Here is a 24,878-nt window from a genome sequence, read left to right on the forward strand (position 1 = left end):
CACATCGCCTCCCTCCCGGCAGGGAGAGCCATGCGGCCGTCCCGCTGCGCCGCGGCCGCGCCGAGCCCCGCCCGCGGGGAGGGCGGCGGTGTGGCGGGGCTGTTGCTCCCCGGAGTGCTCGCCTGCCTCGCGTGGCTCTCCGGGGCCCAGGGCCCGCCGGAGCCGTTCTGCCCCGCCGTGCTGGGCCCGAACGCGTCGCGCCTGGAGCGGAGCTGCGATAGGGAGCAGCGGGCGGCTGCCGGCATCGGCGCGTGGGGCCTGAGCTCGGGGAGCCTGCTGGGTGCGCGCGCGGCCCGGGGTGGCGGAGAGAGAGGGGCGGCTGCTGCTGCTCGTGGGGAGCTGTCGTAATGCAGAGGCGGAGAAGTCCCAGTTCAGCGTTAGTGCAATCAGCTGGCAGCGATTTCCAGTACCCAAGGCTGTGTAGCATACAGAAATGCTGTAATAGCAAAGGTTATTTCCATATAACCCCGTGTACATTATTAGAGGTGATGATTTGGTGGGTGAGGTGCCTGGCTGCGCTCAGCCCAGAGCAGAGGAGCTGAGGGGAGGCCTGATGGCGGCTGCAGCTCCTCACAGGGAGCAGAGGGCAGCGCTGAGCTCTGCTCTGTGTGACAGCGACAGGGCTGAGGGAACGGCATGGAGCTGCGTGAGGGGAGGGCAGCTGGGCTCAGGGAATGGTTCTGCACCAGAGGGTGTTCAGGCTTGGAACGGGCTGCACAGGGCTGTGGGCATGGCCCTGAGTGCTGGAGTTAAGACACCAGAGGGTTTGGATTTTAAGTGATCCCTGTGTGGAGCTGGGGGTTGGACTCAGTGAACCTTGGGGGTCCCTTCCAACATATTTTGTTAGGCCATGGTTTTCTTCAGGTGGTGGATTTATATGCAGGCATAAGGGCAACAACCAGTGACACACTGTGTGGCAGATGTCTGAAGCAGAATTTGCTGTTAAAAGACATTGAGAAACTTGGCTAACAGCAGGTCTCCTGAGATAATGACAACATTTTAATATTATAAGGGTGATAAGGCACTGGCACAAAGGGTCCAGAGTGGTGTTGGATGCCTGTCCCTGCAGACACTCGAAGTCAGGCTGGCTGGGGCTCTGAGCACCTGGTGTAAGTGTCCCTGCTCATTGCAGGGGAGTTGGACCAGATGACCTTTACAAGTCCTTCCCAACTCAAACCATTCTGTGATTTTACAAATTGGTGACTGTGAGGCATGGGAATTTAACACAAAACTGTAAAAATATTGCAAGGAGAAATACAAAAATGTGTTAAAAGGCACAGTACTAGTGCAGTGTTATAAAACATATTTGTGCTGTTAGATGAGTCAGAGTAGCTTTGGGTGAAGAAAGAAGTACATCTTTGCATATGCATGCTGCAGCAAGAAGTGCATCCTCTGACCCATTTATTTACTGTTACATTGCTCAGAGAAGACTTTGGAATGTTACCTGGAGATCATTGCTGCATGTGGACTGTGCCGCGGTTACCAGCGTGCAGTGACTTCAGCTGTTTGCTGCCATGTTCAGCTGTGGGTGTAGCTCTTCTGGCTGCTGCAAATACCTTATAGAGTTGCGTGTATCTGAGTACAATGTAAAACTGCCTTAAAATCATAGGATCCTTAGACTTGGAAGAGACCTTTAAAGGTCATCCAGTCCAACTCCCCTGCAGTGAACAGGGACGTGCATGGATAAATCAGGTTGCCCAGAGCCTGATCTAGCCTGGCCTTGAAAGTCTTCAGGGATGGGACATCTACCACATCTCTAGGCAGCCTGTGCCAGTGCCTCTCCACTCTCACTGTAGAAGATTTTTTCCTTATATCCAAGCTAAATCTGCCCTCTTTAAGCTTGAATCCATTTCCCCTTGTTCTGTCAGTACAGACCCTGCTAAGCAGTCAATCCCCTTCTTTCCTGTAGCTCCTCTTTCAATACTGACAGGCCGCTGTCAGATCACCTCAAACCCTCTCCAGGCTCCGCAGCCCCAGCTCTCCCAGCCTGTCCTTATAGGAGAGGCATTCCATCCCCGGGATCATTTTTGTAGCCCTCCTCTGGATGCACTCCAGCAGGCCCACATCTCTCTGGTACTGAAGATTCCACATCTGGACACAGTACTCCAGGTGAAGTCCCAGCAGCACAGAGCAGAGGGACAGGATCACCTCCCTGTCCACACTTCTTTTGATGCAGCACAGGGTACAGTTGTCTTTCTGGGCTGCAAGGGCGCACTGCTGGCTCATGTCCAGCTTTACACCCACCAGTACTCTGGAGACTCTTCTGATCACACTTGATTGAAAATATGTTTTAGAGCTTAAAATTGGCGTGGTCTTCTTGTTCCTTTAACTTCAGGATTCAATTATTCCTTTGAAAAATCTTAAACAGAGTAAGACCCTAAGTTTATCTGGGCTTACTTTTCATACAGGTTTAATTCTGGATAGAAGGAAAAAGCTTTTTGTAATGAGGGAAGTGAGGCACTGGAACAGGTTGCCCAGGGATGTGATTGTTATCCCATCTTCCAAGGTGAGGTTGGATCAGGGCCTGGACAGCCTGATTTACCTGTGTGTGTCCCTGTTCACTGCAGGAGAGTTGGACTAGATGACCTTTGAAGGTCCTTTCCAACTCTAAGGATTCTATGACTCTGAACATGTTCTGGTAAATTTTGATTCTTTGTTCATTTTGTGTGGCTGGTTGATTATTTTTTTTTTTTAATTGATTCTGAAGTATTTTGATTGAATTTTAAGAGGAAAGGTATCAAGAATAATATGGTTAGGATTGGGGTTTTTTTTGTTGTTATTTTGTTTTCTGTTTTTGTTTTTTACCGTTTCTCATGTGTTTCATACAGATTCTTTCCCAATTGATCCAATCCAAGAAAATTATGTCCGTAATGTGAGAAACTGCATTTTTTCCGTTGTCTATCCCACACCTTTTAAATCCAGAGTTCTTCTTGTGGCTGTTTCAGAGGTTGGTATTATTTTGGATTCTCTCCAGTTTATAACAATTGTTAAAATACATATTAAAATATATTTCAATATTCATAAGCTGTTTATTGTTGAGGTGTCAATATATAATTTAAACACATAGAACATTTAAACCATATTATGAGATGTCTTCTGATAACAAAGCATATAGACAGCGCATTTTTTTATCACTGGAATTTTGTTCATATTCAAGGACCACATGTATTATATTTTTCTCCAGGAAGTTATTGAAGATATTTTGGATCTTCATATATCCGTCAAAGAAACCTCTGATTTTCTTCAGTTTGTCAGCGGTGAGAAAGTGTTATGTGGGTCTGTTCCTTTGGCCCATAGATATGGAGGCCATCAGGTAACTAACCCTTGTTCTTGCAGGTGGAATTGTGTAGTTCTTTTAATGTGGATTCTACCTTAAACTATATTATTTACTTGAATTATGTACGTATTGTACGTGTTGTAAATGTGTGCCTGTATACCCATAAGTACTTGAATGTGTGTGGACATTTAGATGGCAGGTTTGCTCTTTGTGGGGGCTGCGGATAGTAGAGATCTACAGTACCCTTTTGTGGTACTGTGGCTGCTTTCTCTGCCTCTGTTTTCCAAAAAGCAAATTATTCTTATATTTTCTGTTAGCTGCAGAGTCTGCTTTGTACCCCACAGCCTGACAAGGTCTGATTGGTGATAGGTAGTACTGGCTCAGGGGAGCGAAGAAGGGCAGAACCTCACTGAATTCAGCAATAGCGTGATTTGATAAGAGTTAAATTTCATTAAAATAGATGGAATTATTCATGGAAAAGAGTGGTAGAATTTGGTGCATAATTTGCAGATTAAACCATGTATTTATTACAAGCTGTGTTGGTTGAAGGGCTCATTATGCAGAAGAGACAGGTCAGTAGCTGGCTTTGTAGCTGGAGGGTAGAGGGAAAATGTGGGGATTACTGTGTCTGTGTGTGGTTTCTGATTCATCGTTGGTGTGAGTGTGAAAGTGCTTTAGGGATCAATATCTTAATTACTCCTGAGCAAATGTGTCATTGTATTGCATAGATCGCAGAGAACCTACATGCAATTTGTACTGCTTGAGTTTAACTGCTGTTACTCATAGAAGAAACGATTTGTTGTTCATTTCTGCTAGTTTGGCAGCTGGGCAGGTCAGCTGGGGGATGGAAGAGCCCACTTGGTCGGAGTGTACACAAACAGGTGCGATGCCTTCTGAAATGACTGCACTACTTCTGTATTCTGTGCAGCTGCAAACCCCAGGGTGCATTGTTACAAACTCTGATGGTATTTTTGCAGGCGTGGTGAAAGGTGGGAACTGCAGTTGAAGGGCTCAGGAAAGACCCCGTACTCCCGGTGAGTTGCAGTTAATTCATACATAACAAAAGTGGATGTTTTCTGCTTTAGAGTTGCCTAGATTTTGTGACTGATTTTTTTATTTCTTTGTTGTCTGTAGGAATGGTGATGGAAGAGCTGTGCTTCGCTCTTCTGTGCGGGAATTTCTGTGTAGTGAGGCTATGCATTATCTTGGAATTCCAACAAGCAGAGCTGCTAGGTATTACTCTTTTCTTTTTCACACCTTCCTTAATTAAAGGTAATCTTGTGCCCGAGTTTCGCTGGGCGCCAATAAAGCAGAACAAGGACAGATCTTTCTTTTCACATGTATGCAATTGGAACTCTTTCTTGGATATTTTTTTGGATAAAACTTCCCAGCAATCATGAGCTCCAGCTGTTTACCCATTCTCTTTTATGTTTGATATACTTTAAAATATTGCTGTGTTTAAACACAGTATAGTGTACTGTCTTTGTATTGTTCTGAACAGCTGTTGTGCTCTTGGAAGACTGTCTTAACTCAATTACCTTATTTTAATTTGAAATGTGGTTCATTTGTGAAGAAAGTGAAAATGAGAAAGGGGAGTTGTGTTAGATATGATTACTCCCCTTTCTCATTTTCATAGTACTGCAATCCAAATTCCTTCTATTATATATATATAACTGTACTTTCACTTCTTATTCACTAGAAAAGCTTGCAAAAACAGCAGGACTAGATTGCTGCTCTGTAGTACCCTTCAAGTTTGTGGATAATCAGTGAGTCTGTTGGTACTTGTTACAGTCTGTTATTACACTAAAGTTATACGTTTTGATGAATTTTTCCAGAATCAGGCCAAGCAGGAAAATGTAGAAAGTAACTCTTTCTGTGTTGTTATAGCCAGCTACTTGCAATTCTTAAGACTGGTAGGAAAAATGGTTAGATAAACGGGTGATAGTGTTGGAGATAGACTGAAATGTACATAATTACTTCCAACTCCTTATTTATATAAACGCCCCTTGAGCAGAGAGAGAATTGTATTAAAAACTCATTTAAAACCAATTCTATTTGAACCAAAGAGGACTAAAATTCACTCATGTAGATGACCTTCTCAGAATGAACTAAACTGAATTTTTCAGATGATTGTGTTTAAAATGCCAAGTTTATTTTGTGTTCCAAGGGAGTCATATGTCTGTGCTTCAGAATTTCAGGCTTTAAAGAAGTAAATGTACTCTGGAAGAGGCCAATACCCAGCTGCCGCATGTCAGGGTTTCTGTATTTGAAAAGTGTCTGCAAATCTCTGTAGCATTAATTCTAACACATTTTTTCTGTTGAAGTGGGGTGTTTGTAAATGACATTTTGATGGTTTATTCACTGACTTCACCTTGAGAACCTTTGCTGTTAGCTATTGATGCAAATGTTAAGTCTGCCAGAGCATCAGCAGGGAAGTATGTGGCAAGGTTCTGTGCTTTCTTTGCTGTCGTTTCAACAAATTGTTCAGTGCAAAACCAATGTGAAATTACCACTTAACTTTGTACCAATTCTATTGAGTACACAGTGTGCTTCAGTTCTCTGCTGGCAGATTGGTAAAACGTGTGGCTCTCTTAACTGCTGTACGAGCTCTCCCAACTGTTTGTGAGACTTCATTTGGAAAAACCCCAGCTGATATCTGTATTCTTCCCCATAGGGAGCTGTAGCACTGAGGCTGGTGAGATTCACTTAGAATTCTTGTAAAACGAGTTTTTGGCAGAATTGTAGGGAAAAGCCTTACAGCTTAACCCAGAACACCCAGCAGGTTGGTTTGCTCTATTAATTTCAAGTACTATCTTCCCAATGGGGTGCTACAGTTTGTGACTGTACTGCTTGCTAAAGATTGCTTCCTCACATGGTACCATCTTAGTCACATAGTGGGTCTGCCAGCTAGCAGCATCAGGGATGGGGTCAAAGAGGTAAGCCAGTATGCAGTCTTCAGTGTGAGATGGCCCTTACATGCACAACACTTAGTGGTCATGCAGAAGAGCATGCAGGGCACTTGGGAGCACGAATTCTAGCCCTTAAGCTCGAGCTAAGGTTATCTTGGCATGTAGTCCCTCTCTTCCTCAGCGATTGCTGTTCCAGCTGCTGATGTAAGAGTGATTTCAGCTCCCTGTCTCCTGTTGCCAAGTATACCTCTTATCTGCTGCTGTACAGGTAATGGTGCTTTCAAACTGGAGGGGCCATTTGAAAACTATTTTTATAGTGGTAGTGTGGTGTCTTGATGCAGCTGCTCAGTTATCTGGCAAGCTTTTAAGTGTTATTTGTTCATTAACTTGTATTAGTAACTACAAAAGTCTTGCTGCCTCTGGATTTTCAGTAAGAAAAGTGCTGGTATTCTGTAGGAGTTTTGTGCAGTGTGTTAGGGGTTATGCAAATAAAAAAACCCTTTGAGCAGGGGTCTGAAACAGCAGAACTGAGTACTGTTATTATCCTGACTGCTCTCCTTTCATGCTCTGATGCACACTGTTGTACTGGTGGCTGGGGTCTTTTTGAATTTGTTTGTTTTTCTTGAATGATTAAGATTTTTTTCTTTCAGCTCACTCATGTCAGCACTTTGTATCCTTACTCATAGAGACATAGCAATCATTATTTTACTGCTTCAAAAACAACTTTTTCTGGAAAAGAATTCCTAACATTGCTCCAGTAGAGCAATAGCACTGAGAGTGGAACTGTAGCCTCTGGTACTTCATCTGAGACGTTTTTTAATTGTTTGCAAAGCCTTCTTTTAATTTTTTTACTTCTGTGTATCTTTTCCCTGCTTTTACCTAGAACAGTTCACAGCCTTTTCTTTGCAGTTAATAGAGAACGTTTGGATTGGCTAGCTGCTGCTGCCTTCTGAAATGCAGGAAAAAAAGACTTTCGTAATTTCAAAGCCATAGTTACCATCAGTTATTACTGTTGCAAGAATTCCTTCTAATTGCCCCTCTGTGGACAGCCTGTTCCAGCGCTCTGTCACTCTGGCAGTGAAGAAATTCATCCTTGTGTTAATATGGAACTTCCTGTATTCCAGTTTCTGCACATTGTCCCTTCTACTGTTGCTCACTAATGAGAAGAGTCCGCCCCCACTGACTTGACTTCTGCACTTCAGATATCTGTGAACAGTTACGAGATCCCCTCTCAGTCTTCTCCAGATTGCAGAGCCCCTGTTCTCATTCCTTCCTCATTCTGCAGGCTCCTCATCATCTCTGTGGTCCTCTACTGGACTCCTACTTGGAGATCCTGACTTTTCTGAACTGGGGAGCCCATAACTGGACACAGTATTCCAGACGTGGCCTCACAGCACTGACCGCTGGTGAGCACCGTTGGTCACAGACCTCCAACCAGAGTCTGTGCCGCTGATCAGAACCTTCTGAGCTCTGCCAGTCAGCCACTTCTCTACACACCTCACTGTCCACTCATCTGCCCTGCACTTTCTAAGCTTTGTTACAAAGGTCTTGTGGGAGAAAAGTGTCATAAGCCTCGAAGTAGCGTCAAAAGCCTTAGGTTTGTCTATTGTCCTTTTCTGTGTTCCTCCAAGGAAAGTTTGGTTTTGTCTTCTATTCAGCCTTCAACTACCTAAAAGATACCTTAATTACCTGCACTAAATTTCCAGTATTGTGCATCCAGCTATTTTGAATTGAAAGACTTTTCTCAATTAGCGAAAAGCTAAGCAAAAAGCAAAGAATTATATGAATTGGGGTAATTTTTTCCTGCTCTTAGGCTCTCAAATCTGAAGTCTTTAGTGTGTATTGAAGGAAGAATGTTTCCTTCAAAAGATAACACCAGGCATTCCTTCTGCAGGATGGTTACTGTAATCTCGGTTGCTTTGGAGAGAAAACTTTCTAGACATTAACCTTAGGAGAAAATGATGCCCCCACATGGCTTATGATGATTGATGCAATTTTCTTCTTTGGATAATAACAGAAAATAGAGTGAAATTACATATTTTATTTTGTAAGATGAGTGTAAATTTTGACATATTTTAAAGCAAGTACAACTGGTTGTTTTCCAAGCACTCACAAATCTCAGTATTTGGATAAATGGGAAAAGATGTGCAGAACTGTAAGGCAATTGAGAGGAAGAAGTTGTTTTTAAAAATTCAAGTACAAGCAATGAAGAAGAAAGAAATAATTATAATGCATCATCAAAATGCATTTGTGCATCAAAGTGCCTTTTTTTGTGTGTTGATGGTTTTTGCAGAGTTCTCAATTGCTGAGGATCTCAGATCTGTCCCTAAGATTACTGAGACAGCAGATTTGGCTCACATAAAAGGCAACCTGATGCAACAATTTGGCTTTTAATTTCTCTCTTTCCGATTTTGCTGCTGGCCTCAGGGGACTTGTAACTTAATTATGTTATCATTACTCTCATTAATCACTGGGGTTCCAAATGGATGCAGTGCTTTTTCTGAATGCTTCCCTCTCCCCAAGAACAATGTAGGTAGTGGAAAATGGGCAGCACTGTGTAAGTAGAAAGGGAAAGCATGCTGCTAATGAAGCTTGGTAAGCTGCAGCTTTACTGTTTGCCTGTGTTGTTTGTAAAAACAAACTACTCCAGCAAAAGAATTTTCTGAAATAGTCATGTAAAATATACTTTGATCTCCAGCATAAATTAATTTTCCTGTATGAACTTCTTAATTTTCAGTTCTTCTTTCTTACAGCTTAGTTGTAAGTGATGACGATGTGTGGAGAGACCAATTTTACAATGGAAATATTAAGAAAGAGAGAGGTAATGAACACATTTCAGAGTAACATGATTTACCACTGCAACTTAATTCCCCGTTGCAAAAATCAACTTTGTCACTTATGTGTAACAGAAATGTGCAATAGGCTTCATTTCATTTACTGAGATTGAAAACCTTCCTGAGAAAATCAGTCTCAAGCACATCTTAGATAAAGAAGTGAAGCCCCATGAACAGACCTGCTATGACTGCGGCATGCAGTGTAGTGTTGCATGTTTTTTTCACATGCCATTACAAAAATGATGTTGGAATCTAGGGAAAATTTCCATCGTTCCGCAGGCAGTACCATAATGATGGGGCACTACTGTGGCTACACCATTGCTCCACCCTCTAAGCCTGCCCTGCAAAAGAGTGGGATGGCACAGCATGGATTAAAATCAGAAGTGTTTTACGCTGGTTCGTTCTTTGTTGCTCCCTTCTGTGGGGGAGTTGTAATGTTAATGCAGTACTGGAATTTTGCTTGTGTTTGCTGGTATAGTGCATACTGCTAAACAGATGAAAGTGGAGGAGTAAAAAGTACCAATTGCTTTCCAGCAAATTAACCTTTATCATTACAGTGCATGTGTAGCGTAGTATTGTGTGTATTCACCTGTTACATGTAGAGCATGCTTCTAGAAATACTTGTTAACTATGCACGTGTAAATTATTTGTCTATAGAAAAAAAACAGCATGTAATTGATCTACTATGGGATTGTTTTACATTGCTGATACTCCATTTACATTTAAACATGTGTCTGTATTTAAGGTGCAGTAGTACTCCGTCTTGCCAAATCATGGTTTCGTATAGGATCCTTAGAAATCTTGGCTCATTCTGGGGAACTGGATTTACTAAGGTTTGCATTTGGTCTTTGTAGTAATTATGTTGCTTCTCCTAACAATCACATCTGTATTGGAATGCATATATGCAGTTGAAATTCAGGCATAAATTATATAGAAAGGAAGATTGCATCACCTAGAAGGATAACCTGCTGTATTTTCACAAACGTACAAAGGTTCTGAAGGCAGAAATAAAATCCCCCAGGTGTTTCTTAAGGCCTGGATCTTGTAAAATCAAAAAGCTATTATAGCTCAAATATTTCTGGTAATTGAGCATTGAGAACAGGGGAAACTGTATGTTTTGGTAAGAGTTACACATTTAGAGAATAAGGCGTTAGTTTCTCATAGTTGTCAGTGAGGCTAAAGCAGCAGAAATCCCTCGCGCGAGTTTGTTGTATAAGCTACACCCTCCAGGCACACATACTAGGTAAAAATTTATTGCACAAGTTAAACCTCTTAGCAATATTAGCTTCTGTACATTACTTCATCTCAGGCAATTAGCATAGCAGATGTTTTGTTTTGTTTTAATGCTGATCATCCCTCTGTGGAAGCAATGTACTGATTGATAACAACTTGCAATAGCAGTTGTTTTTGGGTGCTTGAAAACAACAAGAGAGAAGTAGCAGCTGTTGCACATTAATTGGTAATTCAAGGTTACTTCCCCTTCCGTGATTCTACGCTGTCTTTCCTCACCACCTCCCCCCCCCCTTTTTTTTTTCTTTTTCTTTGAAATCTCACAGGAGTGTTTTGTTGTAAACCAAGAGATTGAGTTAGGGAACTGAATTTAAAATGACACAGCGCTGTTTTTTACTGTTGTTAAAGTACTTGCGAGCAATTGGTGTTAATGAGCACATACAGATCTCTTGTGCTCATACAGAACAGGGGCCCAGGGCAGCCTGATCTCTGAGGCAGTGTGTTGGTCACCCCTCTCACAGCTGGTACTCTGCTAAAGCAGTCGCAGCGTGAGGAGAGTTCAGTGATTTGCTCCAACAGCCTGATTAGAATGTAAAATATTTGTGTGCACAGCCTCACAACCCTTGCCCAGGTCCTTGCCTGGGTCACCTACCCAGTATAGGTGGTTCTTACAGCTGCCTGTGCCAGTGGCCCTGGCTACTTCTAACAACAACAGTCCTACATAGAGCTCATGATTGTACTAATTGCCAGCTGCTCTGCTTTAAATCTGCAAATGGAGCATCTGATAGGTATCACAGTTCTTGATGTATGTATCCCAGTTTCCTTAACCTGCTGTGTGTTTAGGGGAATGGCCAGCTGTTATAGCAAGTAACCCTACTTAGTAAGAATTCAGTCATAAAATTTTCTGTGTGGAGAATTCTGACCTACAGTTATTACTTGCAATGATGCAGCTTTTTTTGGATCCACAAATTACTTCTTTCCTGAAGTCTGATATGATATTATGCTAAACCAGATCCCATTTGCTCTGGAAATGCAACACATGGGAATAGTTTTAACTCCATGGTAGTCTCTGGTTATAGTTATAACTAGAACATTAGGTTGCATTTCTAAGTATTTGGAAGGGCTTAATCCAAAACTAAATAGATAAATAGTAAATAGATAAGTAGTAAATAGATGGCATTTTCTAATGCCTGCTTGCAGCAGGCCGTAGGTCAGCATCTGATTATTAAGAAATAAGAGTTCTGAATGCTCAATTCTCAAAGTTATTCTCAATTCTAAATTCTAAAATTTTTCTTTAATGAATTCTGCATCTCATGTTACAGGAAGTTGCTGGACTTCATCATCCAGGAACATTTTCCATCAATAGTCCCCAACAATTCAGACAGGTATCTGGTAAGTATTTTTGAAAGTTAGTTTTGTTTCCCACAAGCTAGCGAGCAAAGCACTGTGCAGAGCTTTGCAAAGTTTGCAGCTTTATAAAGTTTCAACATCTGAAATAATCTTTCAGGTTTTATTAATAAATCATTTACTCTTTGGTTGAAAAACAAAACAAAAAACGGCTTCTTTTTTTCAAAATCCAGTTGAGCATTCCTTTTTCACCACTTCTGATTATGGATGTGTGTAATGGGAAGCTTCCATTTTCCATTACTTTCTGTTGTCTTGCTGCTCAGACTTTTAAATAAGCAATGGTTACAATGTGATGAATTAGGTTTTTCCTAATGTAGAGCTAGTATGTATCATGTGTTTGTTCCCTATTAAGACTTCTACACTTTTTTTTAGTGTATCCACATGTACGTAACTGTGTTCTTTAGTGCATCTGTGTGTATTTATGTAACAACAGTCTCTGCTGAATGAAACCATTTTGTAGTCACATCGTTTAGGTTGTGAGTGAATGATCCCAGTTGGCAGAGATCACAGATGCACATTTAAAAACAGAATGTACAAAGTATTTCTGACGTAAATCAAATGTTTATGTTGCTTATTGTATTCTGTAGTTTTATGTGAAGTAAAACGTGTATTTGATTTTAGGAATTTTTCTCTACAGTCGTATCAGAGACAGCAAATGTGATTGCATTGTGGATGTCTGTGGGTTTTGCACATGGTAAGCTGCAGTAGATATTGTCACGGTGTTGGCTTTACAGGAGTGACTCTATAATTACTTACTTAAAGATGGCTTTTATTTGTTCCTTTGTTCTGCAGTCCTTCCAACGTCCTTGCCTGCAGCAGTATCTGTTATGCATTAATGCTATGCAATTCTTTTCATAACAGAGTTGAGAAAAATTCCTGATCTTTTCAGTCTGACTTTAACTGGCAGGAACAAAGAACACAGCCAGAGCATGGGTTTTCCAATATTGCTGTGATTATCTTGATGTGCAAAGATGTGTGAGTTTAATTGCTCAGGATTTGATGCATCTATATAAGAACCTGTCCTTTTACAGTGGATGTTCTGTGTAGGATAGAGTGCTGCCCACCCTGGTTTCAGGTTTGTATTATGAAAAATAAAGTAGCACCGTGTTGCTAATACAGCACACGGTCCACGTGCAAAGAAACTTCACTGAGGGACTGAGCAAGATGCTGTTCCAATACTGTGTCACACTGAATGGAAGAGGAAAGAGTGCCATCTAGGTATGGACAGCAGATGCAAGATAATATAACAAACAGTTGCTGATTTTCATACTTCATACATCTGCCACGTCAAGAATAAAAGAGACAAGTTTGTTTTCCAGAATCTGATTTCTGCAAAGGAACTTCTCTAGTTGTCTAGATTCAGTGGATTGATTTTACAGCAAATCTAGAGTTCAGGTGGAATGTTACCTTTTGTTTCTCCTTGTTGTTTAATTGTAGGTGTGTGCAATACAGATAACTTCAGTTTGTTATCCATAACAATAGATTATGGTCCGTTTGGATTTATGGACTCCTATGACCCAAGTGAGTGTGGCACTTTTTTTTTTTTTAAATGCAATTTTTGACAAAACATAAATCACTTGTATTAATCTGTGCAATTTCTTCTAATGTTATTAGCAAAAAAATCCCAAGGATGTGTATTGTTTGAACAGTTTTAGGGGGAAAAATATATTAAAGACCAGTTTTATAATATGCTATACAGGTTATATTTTGGTTGCTAAAAGTTGGAAAATAAAATCTCACTATTAAGCCTGTTTTCACAAAGAATGCTTCCTATTGCATTTCACTGATTCAATAGATGGTAGAACAGAAACCTCTAAAACTAAAAATTGCATATTGCTGTAAGCAGCCTATGGCAAAAGTTGTCTGCAACTCTGCATGCATCATGCTCTGGCTTTGCAGTCACAGCAGCTCTAAGGAAGGAAAAGAAATCAAACCTATCCTGTCATGGCATACACATATGAAACTGAATATGTGAACTCAGTTTGGGATTGATTAATGCAAATGCAGCATATACATAAATGCATTACATTTGATTATTGTTAAAAGACCTCATCTGAGCAATGCTCAGAACCAGTAGTGGCTACTTGTCTTGCAGTCTGTTTTCATGAGAGTGCAGCCTCAAATTAATGAAAGCTCTTGAGCACAGGTATTATTTGACTTCCGTTGTACTGAAAAAAACAGGTCTTTTCTGGCTTTAGGTCTTACATCTGGGTACCCTGTCACTTATGTATTTATCTCCCAGATGAGGATTTCCATACTTTAACACATTTGATATAATTTTTCCAGGAATGAAGGTGTAACAGTTGCCTATGCAGCTCAAGTATCATTCAGGTGGTCTGGGTTTTTTAAATGCATTCTTATACATGTTATTTTTTAATTGTAAATCCTTAATCTAGTTGTGCAGTTGTTTTATACTTTTTGTACTTAGTAGTAGCACTGTATGTAGTAAAAACACTGAACAAAATCTTTTTAGTATTTAATTTTTTTAAAAAACATCTGAATTTACTTTGTATTTTCAAGTTGGAAAATCCCACCTATGACATATGGAAGTTAATCTGAGAGAGATTTCTTAGGCTTGCAAATATTAGATCTTGAGTTAATCCACTGTAAATAAACGACTTTGTGTTCTGAGTTTAAACATTTCAATATCTTCAGCACTTTTATTAGTTTGCTGCCTAAGTACAGAAATGAACGCGCATCAGTATTTTAACATTGATTGTTTATTTTAATTACTCTGTTGTGGAAGAGTAATGTTTTGTTTGAAACAGATTTTGTTCCAAACACGTCCGATGATGAAGGGAGGTATAAGATAGGAAACCAGGCAAATGTTGGGCTGTTTAATCTGAACAAGCTGTTACAAGCACTGAAGCCTTTATTGGATCCCAGGCAAAAACAGCTGTAAGTAATCATTTAAATACCTAAACACTTAACTGGGAGAGATGTGAGACCATCTAATCACCATATGCATAGGGAAGAAAGAGATGAGCTTTGAAAATCTTTTTTTTTCCTAGGTCCTGAACTAGTTATTGGCTGGCATAAGAGGGAAGGGGAGTGTTTTCTGTTAACCACAAATAATAGCAAAATCTATCTGGAAGCCTGTCCTAGATGTCATGGGGCCCCTTCTTCCTAAGGTCCTAACGTAGGACCTTTGCCTGTAGGTTCCTGTTATGGGTTTTCCTAGCATGTTTTTTAAGGGGCTTACATATGAAGACCATCCTTCTGAAATAATGAGGTAGTGTTTCAGCATCCTTTTGTAAAGATTCCTGATGTAAATCTTCTTGTCTACAGTTTAAACTCCTGACTTCTTACTCAATATGAAAATGAAAGAAAGATTGTGGGTTTTTTTCCTTGCAACAGCTATGGATTTGTATGTATTTGGTGTTTCCTCTCAGACTTTTTCATAACACATATCTCTTTTGATTCAGAATATCAATGTTTGTGAAATATCAGAAGTTTCCATCCTAAGTTTGCAATAGGGTTATGCCCACAGTAGAGTTGTAGTTCCACAGAGTTTAACATTCATTTTTTTTCTTTGCAGAGCTTCCCAGATTTTGGAAGAGTATGGCCAAACCTATAATGCCCGGTATGCAGGTCCAGACTCACACCCTACAGTCCCAATACTACAAACTACCACGTGACAACTTCCTTACTGTGCTGCTATTTTCAGTTTTACAGAATTGTTCAAGAGAAAACTGGGGCTTCTTGGGGACAGTGAGGATGATAACTATTTGATTGCTTTTCTTCTAAAAGTGAGTTTGTTTTGCTCATCTTGTTATCAAACATCTGAACTGATGTACTCCATTTTTAAAAGCACTGATACAAATCTCTCTGGTTCACTAGCTCATGGAAGATACAAAGGCTGATTTCACAATGACATTTCGACAGCTCAGTGAAATTACTGCAGACCAATTAAAGGAGCTCCATATTCCTGAGGTATTCATTAATACAGGCATCCCATTTTAGGAACACGCAATATCAAATGAGTGAATCAGGTTGGAGAAAACCTTGAAATGATATGGAGAATGTTGTTCACTTTCCCTGGGAAGTGCCACTGTCTTTCCCTAACTTTTGACTTACTTCCGTTTATCATTGAATGGAAACTTAAAAGGCCTTTTTAGGGAGAAGCAGGAATTCGTGCATGGAGCATGTTATGAAGATAACGAGTTACTGTTTCTTTTTCCAGTTGTGCTATAGATAATTAAATGATCTTGACCAAGTTCTGTGGTTTTTAGTCTTCTGCTAAGAAAGAAGTATAATCTGACCTGTTCTGTGAGTGTGAAGCCATTGGTGATTAAAAAGTAGATTTTTGACAGGAAAGCAGCAAACAAAACAAAAAACCAACCAACCAGAAAAAGAAAAGAACAGAAATGAAAAGAGATGTATTTGTGCAATTAATCATTTGTACAGAAAGTGTGAACTGTGTGTGAAAGGAAGAAAGGAAGCCTCCTTCGTACAGTATGGAGCCACTCAGACTATGGAAGCAGTGCCATTTTTGGCAAATGTATCTTCCCCTTTAAAGCTGCAGGCTCAAGGCCTATCAATCCTGATGCAGTTGTGACACTGCTGCTATGCTGAGGGTCGTTTGCAGCCTTCACTTGATAGAAGGTGACTTTCTTTTGTGTTCAGTTTTTTTTTTTCCCCCATACACTTTAATGGTGCAACTCACAAATTTTGAGACCCAAACTGATGTGGTACAGCAGCAGAAATCTTATGCAGGTGAAAATTCTAATTCTTTTTTTTGAAGTTTTTCAAATGAAACTGTGCTCTCATGTTGTTGATTCATTTACTTTGTTGGTAGCAAAGTACATTCTCATATTGATTTATATGTTATTAATGTTATTTTTTCAAGTGTAATCCAAAATTGATCTAAAAATGTTCAAAACCTTTGGGAACACTGCAGGCATCCTTACATTTAGTAATAATATTTGAAATTCCTGCTAAAGCAGCTGAACCCTGCACATCTTATAACAAGTGCTTGGATCCCGTTCTCACCTGCTACCTGCTTCCCTGACCCTCAGCTTGTAATTAATGTAATTTTAACTCAGTTGTATACTCAAATGGGGTTTTCATTATATTTTTGTACTTCCAGATGTAATTGAACCTTTGTTTCATTCTTGCTTTAAATTTCCCACACTCAACATCACTGTTACCATTTTTTTTTCTTTTTCCTTTGTTTCTTGTATATCTGCTATTTATTTTCTTTTATCTCTGTCCATTACTTTCTAATCTATTCTTTCTCTGATGTTCACTTTTTGCCTTTATGCTTTGGCTGCTTTCTCTCAACTGAGCAATATGAAGCAGCTGTTCTCAGTCAGGGAAGCCCAGTTTGTGGTGGTGGTCCAGCACTGGAAGTGAGAAGCCCAAGCTGTTCTGTCTGCTTGCCTTTCTTCCCTCCTGTCGTTCATAATGCTGTCCTATGCCTGGAGCCTTAAGTTGCCCTCTTTCCCCATGCTTTCTTTTTTGTTTGTTTGTTTGTTTTTTTTTAATCAATATCTGTTCCTTATTCTTTGTGGAAAAATAAAATACTCTGTTCCTTATTTGCAAATACGTCTGATCCACACACGTACAAAGAGCAGAAGAGCAGAATGTTTAAGTATTGAAAAACAAAATGGGTCAAAAGATAAGCTAAGGAAAAATAGGGGACAAGTGCTGAAGGTATTTAGGTAGAATTTGCTGTAAGAGATGGGCTAATATGGATGTGATGGAGATGGGCTAATATGGAGTAATTTAAATAGAGGAAAAGATGCAAGTAGAGTTTAGGGAAGAAAATTTGTTGAAGGTTCACTGTGTGTTTCTCCTTATATGCTTTCTCTGATTGCTCATTTTGGTTTTTGCTTAACAGGAATCAGGTCCTGCTTACCTGTCACTAACATTTTCTTTCCCCTTAGGAGTTCTGGGCCCTGCAGGATCTGGGAAAACACGAGTTATTTTCAGAATGGGTTGCTATGTACCTCTCACGGTTAGATGGGTGAGTCTGAAGAAGTTTCAAGTGTAAAAGTAAAACCAGCTTTGTGTTTGCCAGAAGATGGCAACTTTAGTCTGCAGTGATTCATGTGATCTTTAGTCGGACTGCTAAACTGTAATGCCTTTTTTTTTTTTTTTGTCTTTGTGGTTTTAGGTTGTGCTAGCTTCTGTAATAATTACTGTTGTAACTCTGGTTTGACACAGAAGTACATAAAAATGGAAAGGGAAGAGTGGTCTGTATTTGTTCTCCTTTGGGGAATGATTAAATTTCTTCAGTAAATAGGTTTTGTTAAAATAGGAGTCCTGTATGTTCATTCCAAGAATCAGAAAGTCAGGCTGTGCAAATGCATAGAGATGGGTACTATTTCATTGCTGGCAGTGCATACTAATGTGATAGTATTGCCTTGGGATGACAGGGATGGAAGCTGGATGGCTCTGTGTATAAGGGCTGTGTTTAAACACCACAGTTAATGTGTAGATGGGGACATTCATGCTAGAACTTCCTACCAACTCTTTTATCTTCAGTCGATCAGAAAAAATCAGTGCACTTTTCTCAGTCATATCTGCTATGCATGGCTGACAGCAGTGAAAAGTACATATCAGACACTTGGAAATTTTAGTCAGAACCCAAATTCCGAGAAGGTGGAAATTGAATTCTTGTGTGCTGATGGCTTGAGAAAGGGTTAGGAGTGACATGAAAGAGAAATGAATATACAAGTCAGTGTTTGTTGAATCATTGTGAATCGGTTGATGGAATTAGCTGCTTACTGACTCTGTTCACAACAGAAGAAAGGCTGAAAGGTGTCACGAGTAAGGAAAATCTAAGGAACTTTCACAAGTAATTTTTAAATTTTTTTTGAATTTTATTCTTATATTTAGTAACAAGGGTGATTCAGACATCAAGAGAAGAAGAAGAATGACAAGTAAGTAAAATAAGTCAAAGGAAGTAGTACACTTAGAGATGGCAACCAACTTCTTATATAGGTTTGTTGCTGGCTCTCCTGCTTGTTCCATGGCTTGGTGCTTGTGGACTGCATTTTTTTTTCCCCTTTTGATACCTTTAAAGAACTTGAGAATTATTGGCCCATAGGAACGTGCTCGCTGTATTTTGTGATGTCTCAAGTGAGGCTTTGCTCAGAAGAACATTATTCTTCTCCTGTAAAGAACCTTTGATAACATCAAGAAATGTTTCTGTAGCCATCCTGTGCTGGTTCCATGGGCTGGGATTTGTAGGAGTTTCAAACGTGTCCATATTGTTTTTGTATATTATAAAGGATTCATATTTTTGATTGATTGATTGATTTTAGTGAAGCAGGGGAGAAAAACCCTCATTTAATTGGGAAAGTAGTCCTTAGAGGAAGGCATGGTTCTCAGAGATTAAATATTCTATTTTCTCCCTCCAAGTTACTTTAAATCCACAATGGTAAAGATGCATAGGTGTCTTCACAACAGAAACAGTGGTTATGAAATTGGACTTTTTTTTGTTGGTCTGCAATTATCTGAGGTAAATTTGTGTGATTTGCCTACCACAGTGAGCAACTGAAAATCTCTGGACAAAAGAGAGTGAAGCCAAAAGGGAGATCTGCCAAATTGTGCATAAGAGGCTGTATGAGCTTTATTGTCACACTGCTGTGCAGGTGCTTTATTTGCATCTCTAGCAGAAATGGCTCTCCTTTCTCATCAGGTATTGATTGGCTGATTTGTTCAGAAGCTTGAATTGATTTAGCTGGAAGAGGCAGGAGACGGTGCCAAGTTTCAACAATAAGATAGATTTTCAAATTAATGTTCCATCTGTTTTTAAGAATTTAAGAAAGTTGATATGAGAATAGTTACCAAAAGGGCTTTTTTTACTGGTTGTGTTCTGGTATGGTTGGGAAGTTTCAGCTGAGACCCTGAGGCTGTTCACTCAGCTACTGTTTTGAAGTTCCCACCTTTCCTCACCTAAAATTTAAGGCTGGGAACTGTCTAAACACAATTTTTCAATGCTTGCTATGTTTCTATGTTTTTGTGTATCTGCTTTTACAGAGGACTGGCATTCTGAGTTTTTGTTCCAAATCAGAAAAGCTCCCAGTTTGGGGATAATCTTCTGTAAACCAGCACTGTGTTTTCCACACACATCTCAGAGGATGTTATGGGATAGGAGGCAGACAATGAAGGGGGAGGTTTTGAAGGTTTTGGTCTCAGCTTTGTTAGAGACCAAAATTTGATATGTGAAGATTCGTGGATGAATTAGCTGTGTTCTGTGTAACTGGCCATGTTCCTGCAGCACAGCTAGCAGAGGTTACTAACGGGATACTGAGAGCAATTTGTTGTTTTCTATAAAATTGCATTTTTAAACAAAGATCAACACACTTTGTAACGTTTCTGCTAGCTTCTAAGTATTAAAGTGTGAGTGAAGGTTCTTCACCCTGCTGTGACCCCCCCATGAAATCCTTGCCATATAAGCCCAATACAACTGTGCATTGTTACACGACAATTAATGTTAAAAACAAAACTGTCAAGCTTTTCTCTGGATTTTTATATGAGGTTTTTAAGTCCCACTAAATTTTTTATTGCTGTTCTAAGTATTGGCTGCCCTTGAACGTTTTGTCATTAACAGCTCTCTATTCATTGCTTTTCCCTTGTTATTACTAAGTGTAGAGGAATATCTTCAAATGCTTCAAGGTAATGTGCTTTAAATTGATCACATATCATGATCTTTATTTTTTTTTCTCCCTTGACTTGGTTTCCAGTTCTTCATAGCACTTTGTCTTGTATTGCGTAGCCTCAGCTCCTTTAGGAGTTGATGAACAAATTTTGATAATCTAAATCCCAGTAAAGTCTGTCACTGTATTTCCTTATAAAAGCAATATGTTAAAAAAGAAAAAAGAGGAAAAAAATTGTAGACCACGTCATAAAACACGTGAAAGGGCACAAATTTTCTTATACCTTGTCCTTTTCTTATCTGGCTCTTCTTATTCTTTCAAAGTTATCTCGTCTCTTGTGTTAGTTACAGATATTTTTAACTCCACTGTGAAACTTGTCAATTTGCAGTTTCTAAGATTATATTTCTGGGACAAATACTCCTGCTGGTATGAGTCATGGCTTTAATGTGGATTATCATTTTTGTATGAGTCACGTTAAATTATCCTCCTCCTTAATATTCTTTTATATTGTTCTCATACTTAACTGAAAACCATTTACTGGATTAAATAAAATTCTCAGCCACAGCAAATTATTTTACCAAGTGGTAACAAAAGATTATTTTTTTTTAGTGGTTAGGGCAGGGTGTTGTTACAACTGTGTAGGAGTGATGGAGATTCCCAACAACCAGTCCTATTTGTTGGTTTTCATTTAATTTATGTAAGTACATGTAGCACAATGTGCGTGCTGATGTGAAGAAGAATTCCTGTATTTGAATGGACTGTGTTTCAGTCTTAACTCTCAGGGAAGTTAGGACCTGAACATGGAATCATAGACTCGTTTGAGTTGGAAAGGACTCTTAAAGGCCATGGGGTCCAACCCCCCAGCAATGAACAGGGACACCTACACTGGATCAGGTCCTCAGAGCCCTGTCCAGCCTGACCTTGAGTGTCTCCAGAGATGGGGCATCCACCACCTCTCTGGGGAACTTGTCATCACCCTTAGTGTAATAAACTTCTTCCTTATATTCAGTCTGAACATCCCATAGTCCCAGCATATCATTATGTGACTTGGGCAGCCTGTGTAATGGAGGAATGTGCCTTTTGTCTGGCTTTGTGCCGGTGGAGATGGAGTGCATCTGGTTTTAGCCCACATTCTTGTTTTGTCAAAGAGCTTCACCTCTATTTTAGCAGGACCACGAGTGGTCAGAGTTCAGTACTTACAGAAGAAAGTGATTTCTGTCCTTTACTTTTTTAAATGACGTAAAGACACACACTGCTGTATCTCAAATCTGGTGGCTCAAAATGGCTGCCATTCAGTTCCGAACATAAATAATTTAGTTGTATTGCGATACATAAAATAATCACTAAGTGTTGTTTTGCTGATTACATAGCTTCAGTAAATTCTGGTTTGTTAGCTGGTTAAATGGAGCATTCTTTAGAGGCTGTGTGTGTTACAGAGAAGTCTTTGCTGTGCTCAGCACTGACTGTCTGCAGGGGGCTATGGAACATGAATTGAGTCTGAGCTGACCACTGAGCTTTTGGAGGAGTGAGGCCACGCTTTTTCTCAAATGCGTCAGTTATTTGGGTAGTCAACAAGGATGAAGCAGTACAAGGAGATGCAAGTGGGCTGCTTTCCCAATTCCTTTTTTCCTGTGCTGGAGAGACAAAAAGAGGTGGATTGAGATAAAGACAACGTTAACAGGTACAGTGAAAGTGGCAAAGCAAAATAAAAAGATCATTTGCTTCTTCCCTTCAGCAGGCAGATGTTCAGCCACCAGCAAAGCAGGAATATTAGTATTTGTTTTTTTGATCTGCAGGAATATAGTGGCAACATCAAAATCTGCTTTCCAGCAGTGTGGCAGGAATGTGAGCTGTGGCAAACAAAACACTTTAGAGAAGCTGCTGGAGCTCGTAGCAGGGAAGCCTCTTTGAATCACTCTGATGTTCTACTTTTTGTTTTACATGTGGGTGATGTGACTTCGGCATTGCTCCTTGTGCAAATTAAAAAGTTATTTTTAGCAGCTCACAGATAAATACATTCATTCTTTTTTCCTTTTTATGCAGTTTTTTTTTTTTTTTTGATCAGCAAATTAAATCTCCCTGAAGGTTTCAATGACATTTGCAATGATTGTGATCTGCTTCTGTTGATTTTTGCTAACTAAATTTAACATGATTTACTTTTGGTTTCAGCTGTTAATCCTAGATACGTGCTTAGGAATTGGATGGCAGAATCGGCAGTGCAGAAAGCTAACCTGAATGATTTTTCAGAGGTAAAATTAGTTCGCTTTTTTATGGAGATATCAGCTAATAATTGACATAGAATCGTATCATAGAATACCTGGGTTGAAAAGGACCACAATGACCATCTAGTTTCAGCCCCCTGCTCTGTGCAGGGTCACCAACCAGCAGGCCTGGCTGCCCAGAGCCACATCCAGCCTGGCCTTGAACGCCTCCAGGAATGGGGCATCCACAGCCTCCTTGGGCAACCTGTTCCAGTGCGACACCACCCTCTATGTGAAAAACTTCCTCCTGATACCTAACCTGAATCTCCCCTGTCTGAGTTTAAAACCATTCCTCCTTGTCCTAATGTCTGTGAATGTTAATGAAAAGGCGGTTGCATTTGCTCATTGAATGCATAGTACACCATGGCCAACACTGTTTTATGTCCTAACGATAACTTATTATTAATACTATTGCTAATATTAGCAATATGAGGAGTGTTAATTAAATTGTTTACCATAATAACGGCAGCACTACTCATAGCAATCAACTCGTGGAATTGTTTCTGGAGCAAGGAAGGTGCATAATGTGAGGTGGCAGAGACTGCTCGGATTTGCAGGAAAACGTTTTGTATAAAAACATGCCCCATTTAATTGCTTCTAGGTTCAGCTCCTGCAGCGGGTCTTACAGCGTCCCTTCCAGAGGCAGCAGGCTGCAGAGAAGGCAGGCTATGCCTTGCGCCCGCCCGCTTGGGCCAGGGGTCTTAAAGTGAGCTGCTCGTCCTGAGGGAAGCTTGAACAAGGAGAACTGTCGGACTTCAGACCTTCTGATGGGAGCGAGGAAGCCGCACTCCCTCGTGCATTGTGGACTGGAATCTGCTGCTCTGCTAGACAACTTCTTGACCAACTTTATAAAGTCTAAAGATTAAAGAAATGGACCCTGTGTGTTTGCATCAGCAAATTGCTCCGGTGCTTGTGGCCGTCTTGGGAGTGACTTACCCAAAGTACCTTCGCCAGAGACAGGTGTGTGCTAAGCCTGCTGCTCTGCTCTCGTTCTCCGTTCCTCTCTTCTTTCTTCCTATGAGGGAGATGATAGGTGCATGGATAGAATGACTCAGGGAATTTTCACAGGTGGCACGTGGAAATGGGCTTCCTTGCAAGTATCCTGTTACGTGTATTCTCAGGTTCATACACCTTTTGTACTCGGCTTCCTGCTGATCTGACAAACGTATTTCCAAGCTGTTACTTAGCAGCATACCTTGAATTCTAACAGCAGGGCTCATCTTTGTTTTAGTCCAGTGTCTGTCTGACATTGCAATTCCAGATCATGAAACTAAGTGTATAAATTAAAACAAAATTAATATATAAGCAATCAGGTGCAGTGTAATACTACAAAGCTTATAGCAAAATTCGCTTATCTGGGGCTTTTTTACTTCTTGATGCTATCTGAGCTCTTCCCAGTTCCAAAATGGATTGTTTTAGAAGATCCAACTGTCCTCACTGCTGCTTGCATCTGAAATGAAGGCTGTGCTATGATTAGCAATTCATAAATCTGTTTCTATACAAATATAATTAGCCAGGGAAAAATATATTATTAGAAATATTCCACTGGCTAAAAAAAAACATACGAATGTGTTTGCTTCTTAAGTACAGTCAACACAGTTATTTGGGATGTTTTTTCCTTGGCTATATGGTTGCTCAGCCTGAGTTAACTCCTTTTGCAAGCAGTAAGTGCTCTTCTGCAACAGCTGGGATGAGCATTTGAGGCAGCACTACCCCAGCTAAGAGCAGTGGGCTGGTGGGAGCTCCTGTAGGAGCCCTGCTGCAGCTGGTGGCATTCACAGCCGGAGGGAACACTGCTGCTGATAGCTGTTCTACAGGAATTTGAAAATGAAATGAAAGGAATTTGAAATTGAAAATACCAGTGAAATGGTACCTTGACTGTTCTGCTTTCATAAAAATCACCTGACTGTTGCAGGTAATCACGCTGCCATAGGGTATTTTGCAAGACCATGACAATTTGTAAGTCCTAACTATACTGAATCTCTTCTGCTCTTCTTGTCTCTCTCAAAGAGAATGCACGTTTCCCAGTTAGTATGAGGCTGTTAATGGTAACTCGTAAATAAGAGTTTGGTACTTTTTCACTGAGAGGGCAGTAAGGCACTGGCGCTGCTGCTCAGAGGAGCTGTGGGTGTCACATCCCTGGAAGAGCTCCAGGTTGGATGGGGCACTGGGCAGCAGCATCTGCTGGGGATCAGCCCTGCCCATGGCAGGAGGTGAAACCGGATGGGCTGTAAGGTCCTGTCCAGCCCAACCGTTCTGTCATTCTCCGATTGAGACTTGTGCCACATGATCATCTTAAGTTTCTATTTGTTCTCAAAGTGCATGAAAAAGAACACTTGAACAACACATGA

The 24,878-nt window shown here is 40.3% G+C and overlaps 1 protein-coding gene across 2 annotated transcripts; it reads left to right on the forward strand.

The window, feature by feature from the left end:
• The first annotated feature begins 10 nt into the window (after positions 1-10).
• LOC128086176 (protein adenylyltransferase SelO-like) lies at positions 11-23,398 on the forward strand. Of its 2 annotated transcripts, XM_052694450.1 has the most exons (19): positions 11-280; positions 2,829-2,947; positions 3,185-3,313; positions 4,094-4,158; positions 4,255-4,311; positions 4,412-4,510; positions 8,940-9,007; positions 9,766-9,853; positions 11,573-11,642; positions 12,279-12,351; positions 13,095-13,178; positions 14,426-14,555; positions 15,196-15,240; positions 15,325-15,406; positions 15,498-15,590; positions 17,546-17,625; positions 18,501-18,544; positions 22,436-22,515; positions 23,129-23,398. In XM_052694450.1, the coding sequence occupies exons 1-19, from the start codon at positions 31-33 to the stop codon at positions 23,249-23,251; spliced, it is 1,779 nt and encodes a 592-aa protein (XP_052550410.1). In that variant the 5' UTR covers positions 11-30; the 3' UTR covers positions 23,252-23,398. The 2 variants fall into 2 exon arrangements, with proteins under 2 accessions (XP_052550410.1, XP_052550411.1); XM_052694451.1 differs by lacking the exons at positions 18,501-18,544; positions 23,129-23,398.
• The last annotated feature ends 1,480 nt before the right edge of the window (positions 23,399-24,878 follow it).

The sequence above is a fragment of the Tympanuchus pallidicinctus genome, unplaced genomic scaffold (assembly GCF_026119805.1).
Source record: "Tympanuchus pallidicinctus isolate F22 unplaced genomic scaffold, pur_lepc_1.0 scaffold3, whole genome shotgun sequence".
NCBI classification, from domain to species: Eukaryota; Metazoa; Chordata; class Aves; order Galliformes; family Phasianidae; genus Tympanuchus; species Tympanuchus pallidicinctus.

Coding starts and splice junctions, on each gene's coding strand:
- LOC128086176 (XM_052694450.1), top strand. CDS start 31: ATGCGGCCGTCCCGCTGCGCCGCGGCCGCGCCGAGCCCCGCCCGCGGG. Junction 4,159..4,254: donor GTCGGAGTGTACACAAACAG/GTGCGATGCCTT, acceptor GTATTTTTGCAG/GCGTGGTGAAAGGTGGGAAC. Junction 14,556..15,195: donor GATCCCAGGCAAAAACAGCT/GTAAGTAATCAT, acceptor TTTTCTTTGCAG/AGCTTCCCAGATTTTGGAAG.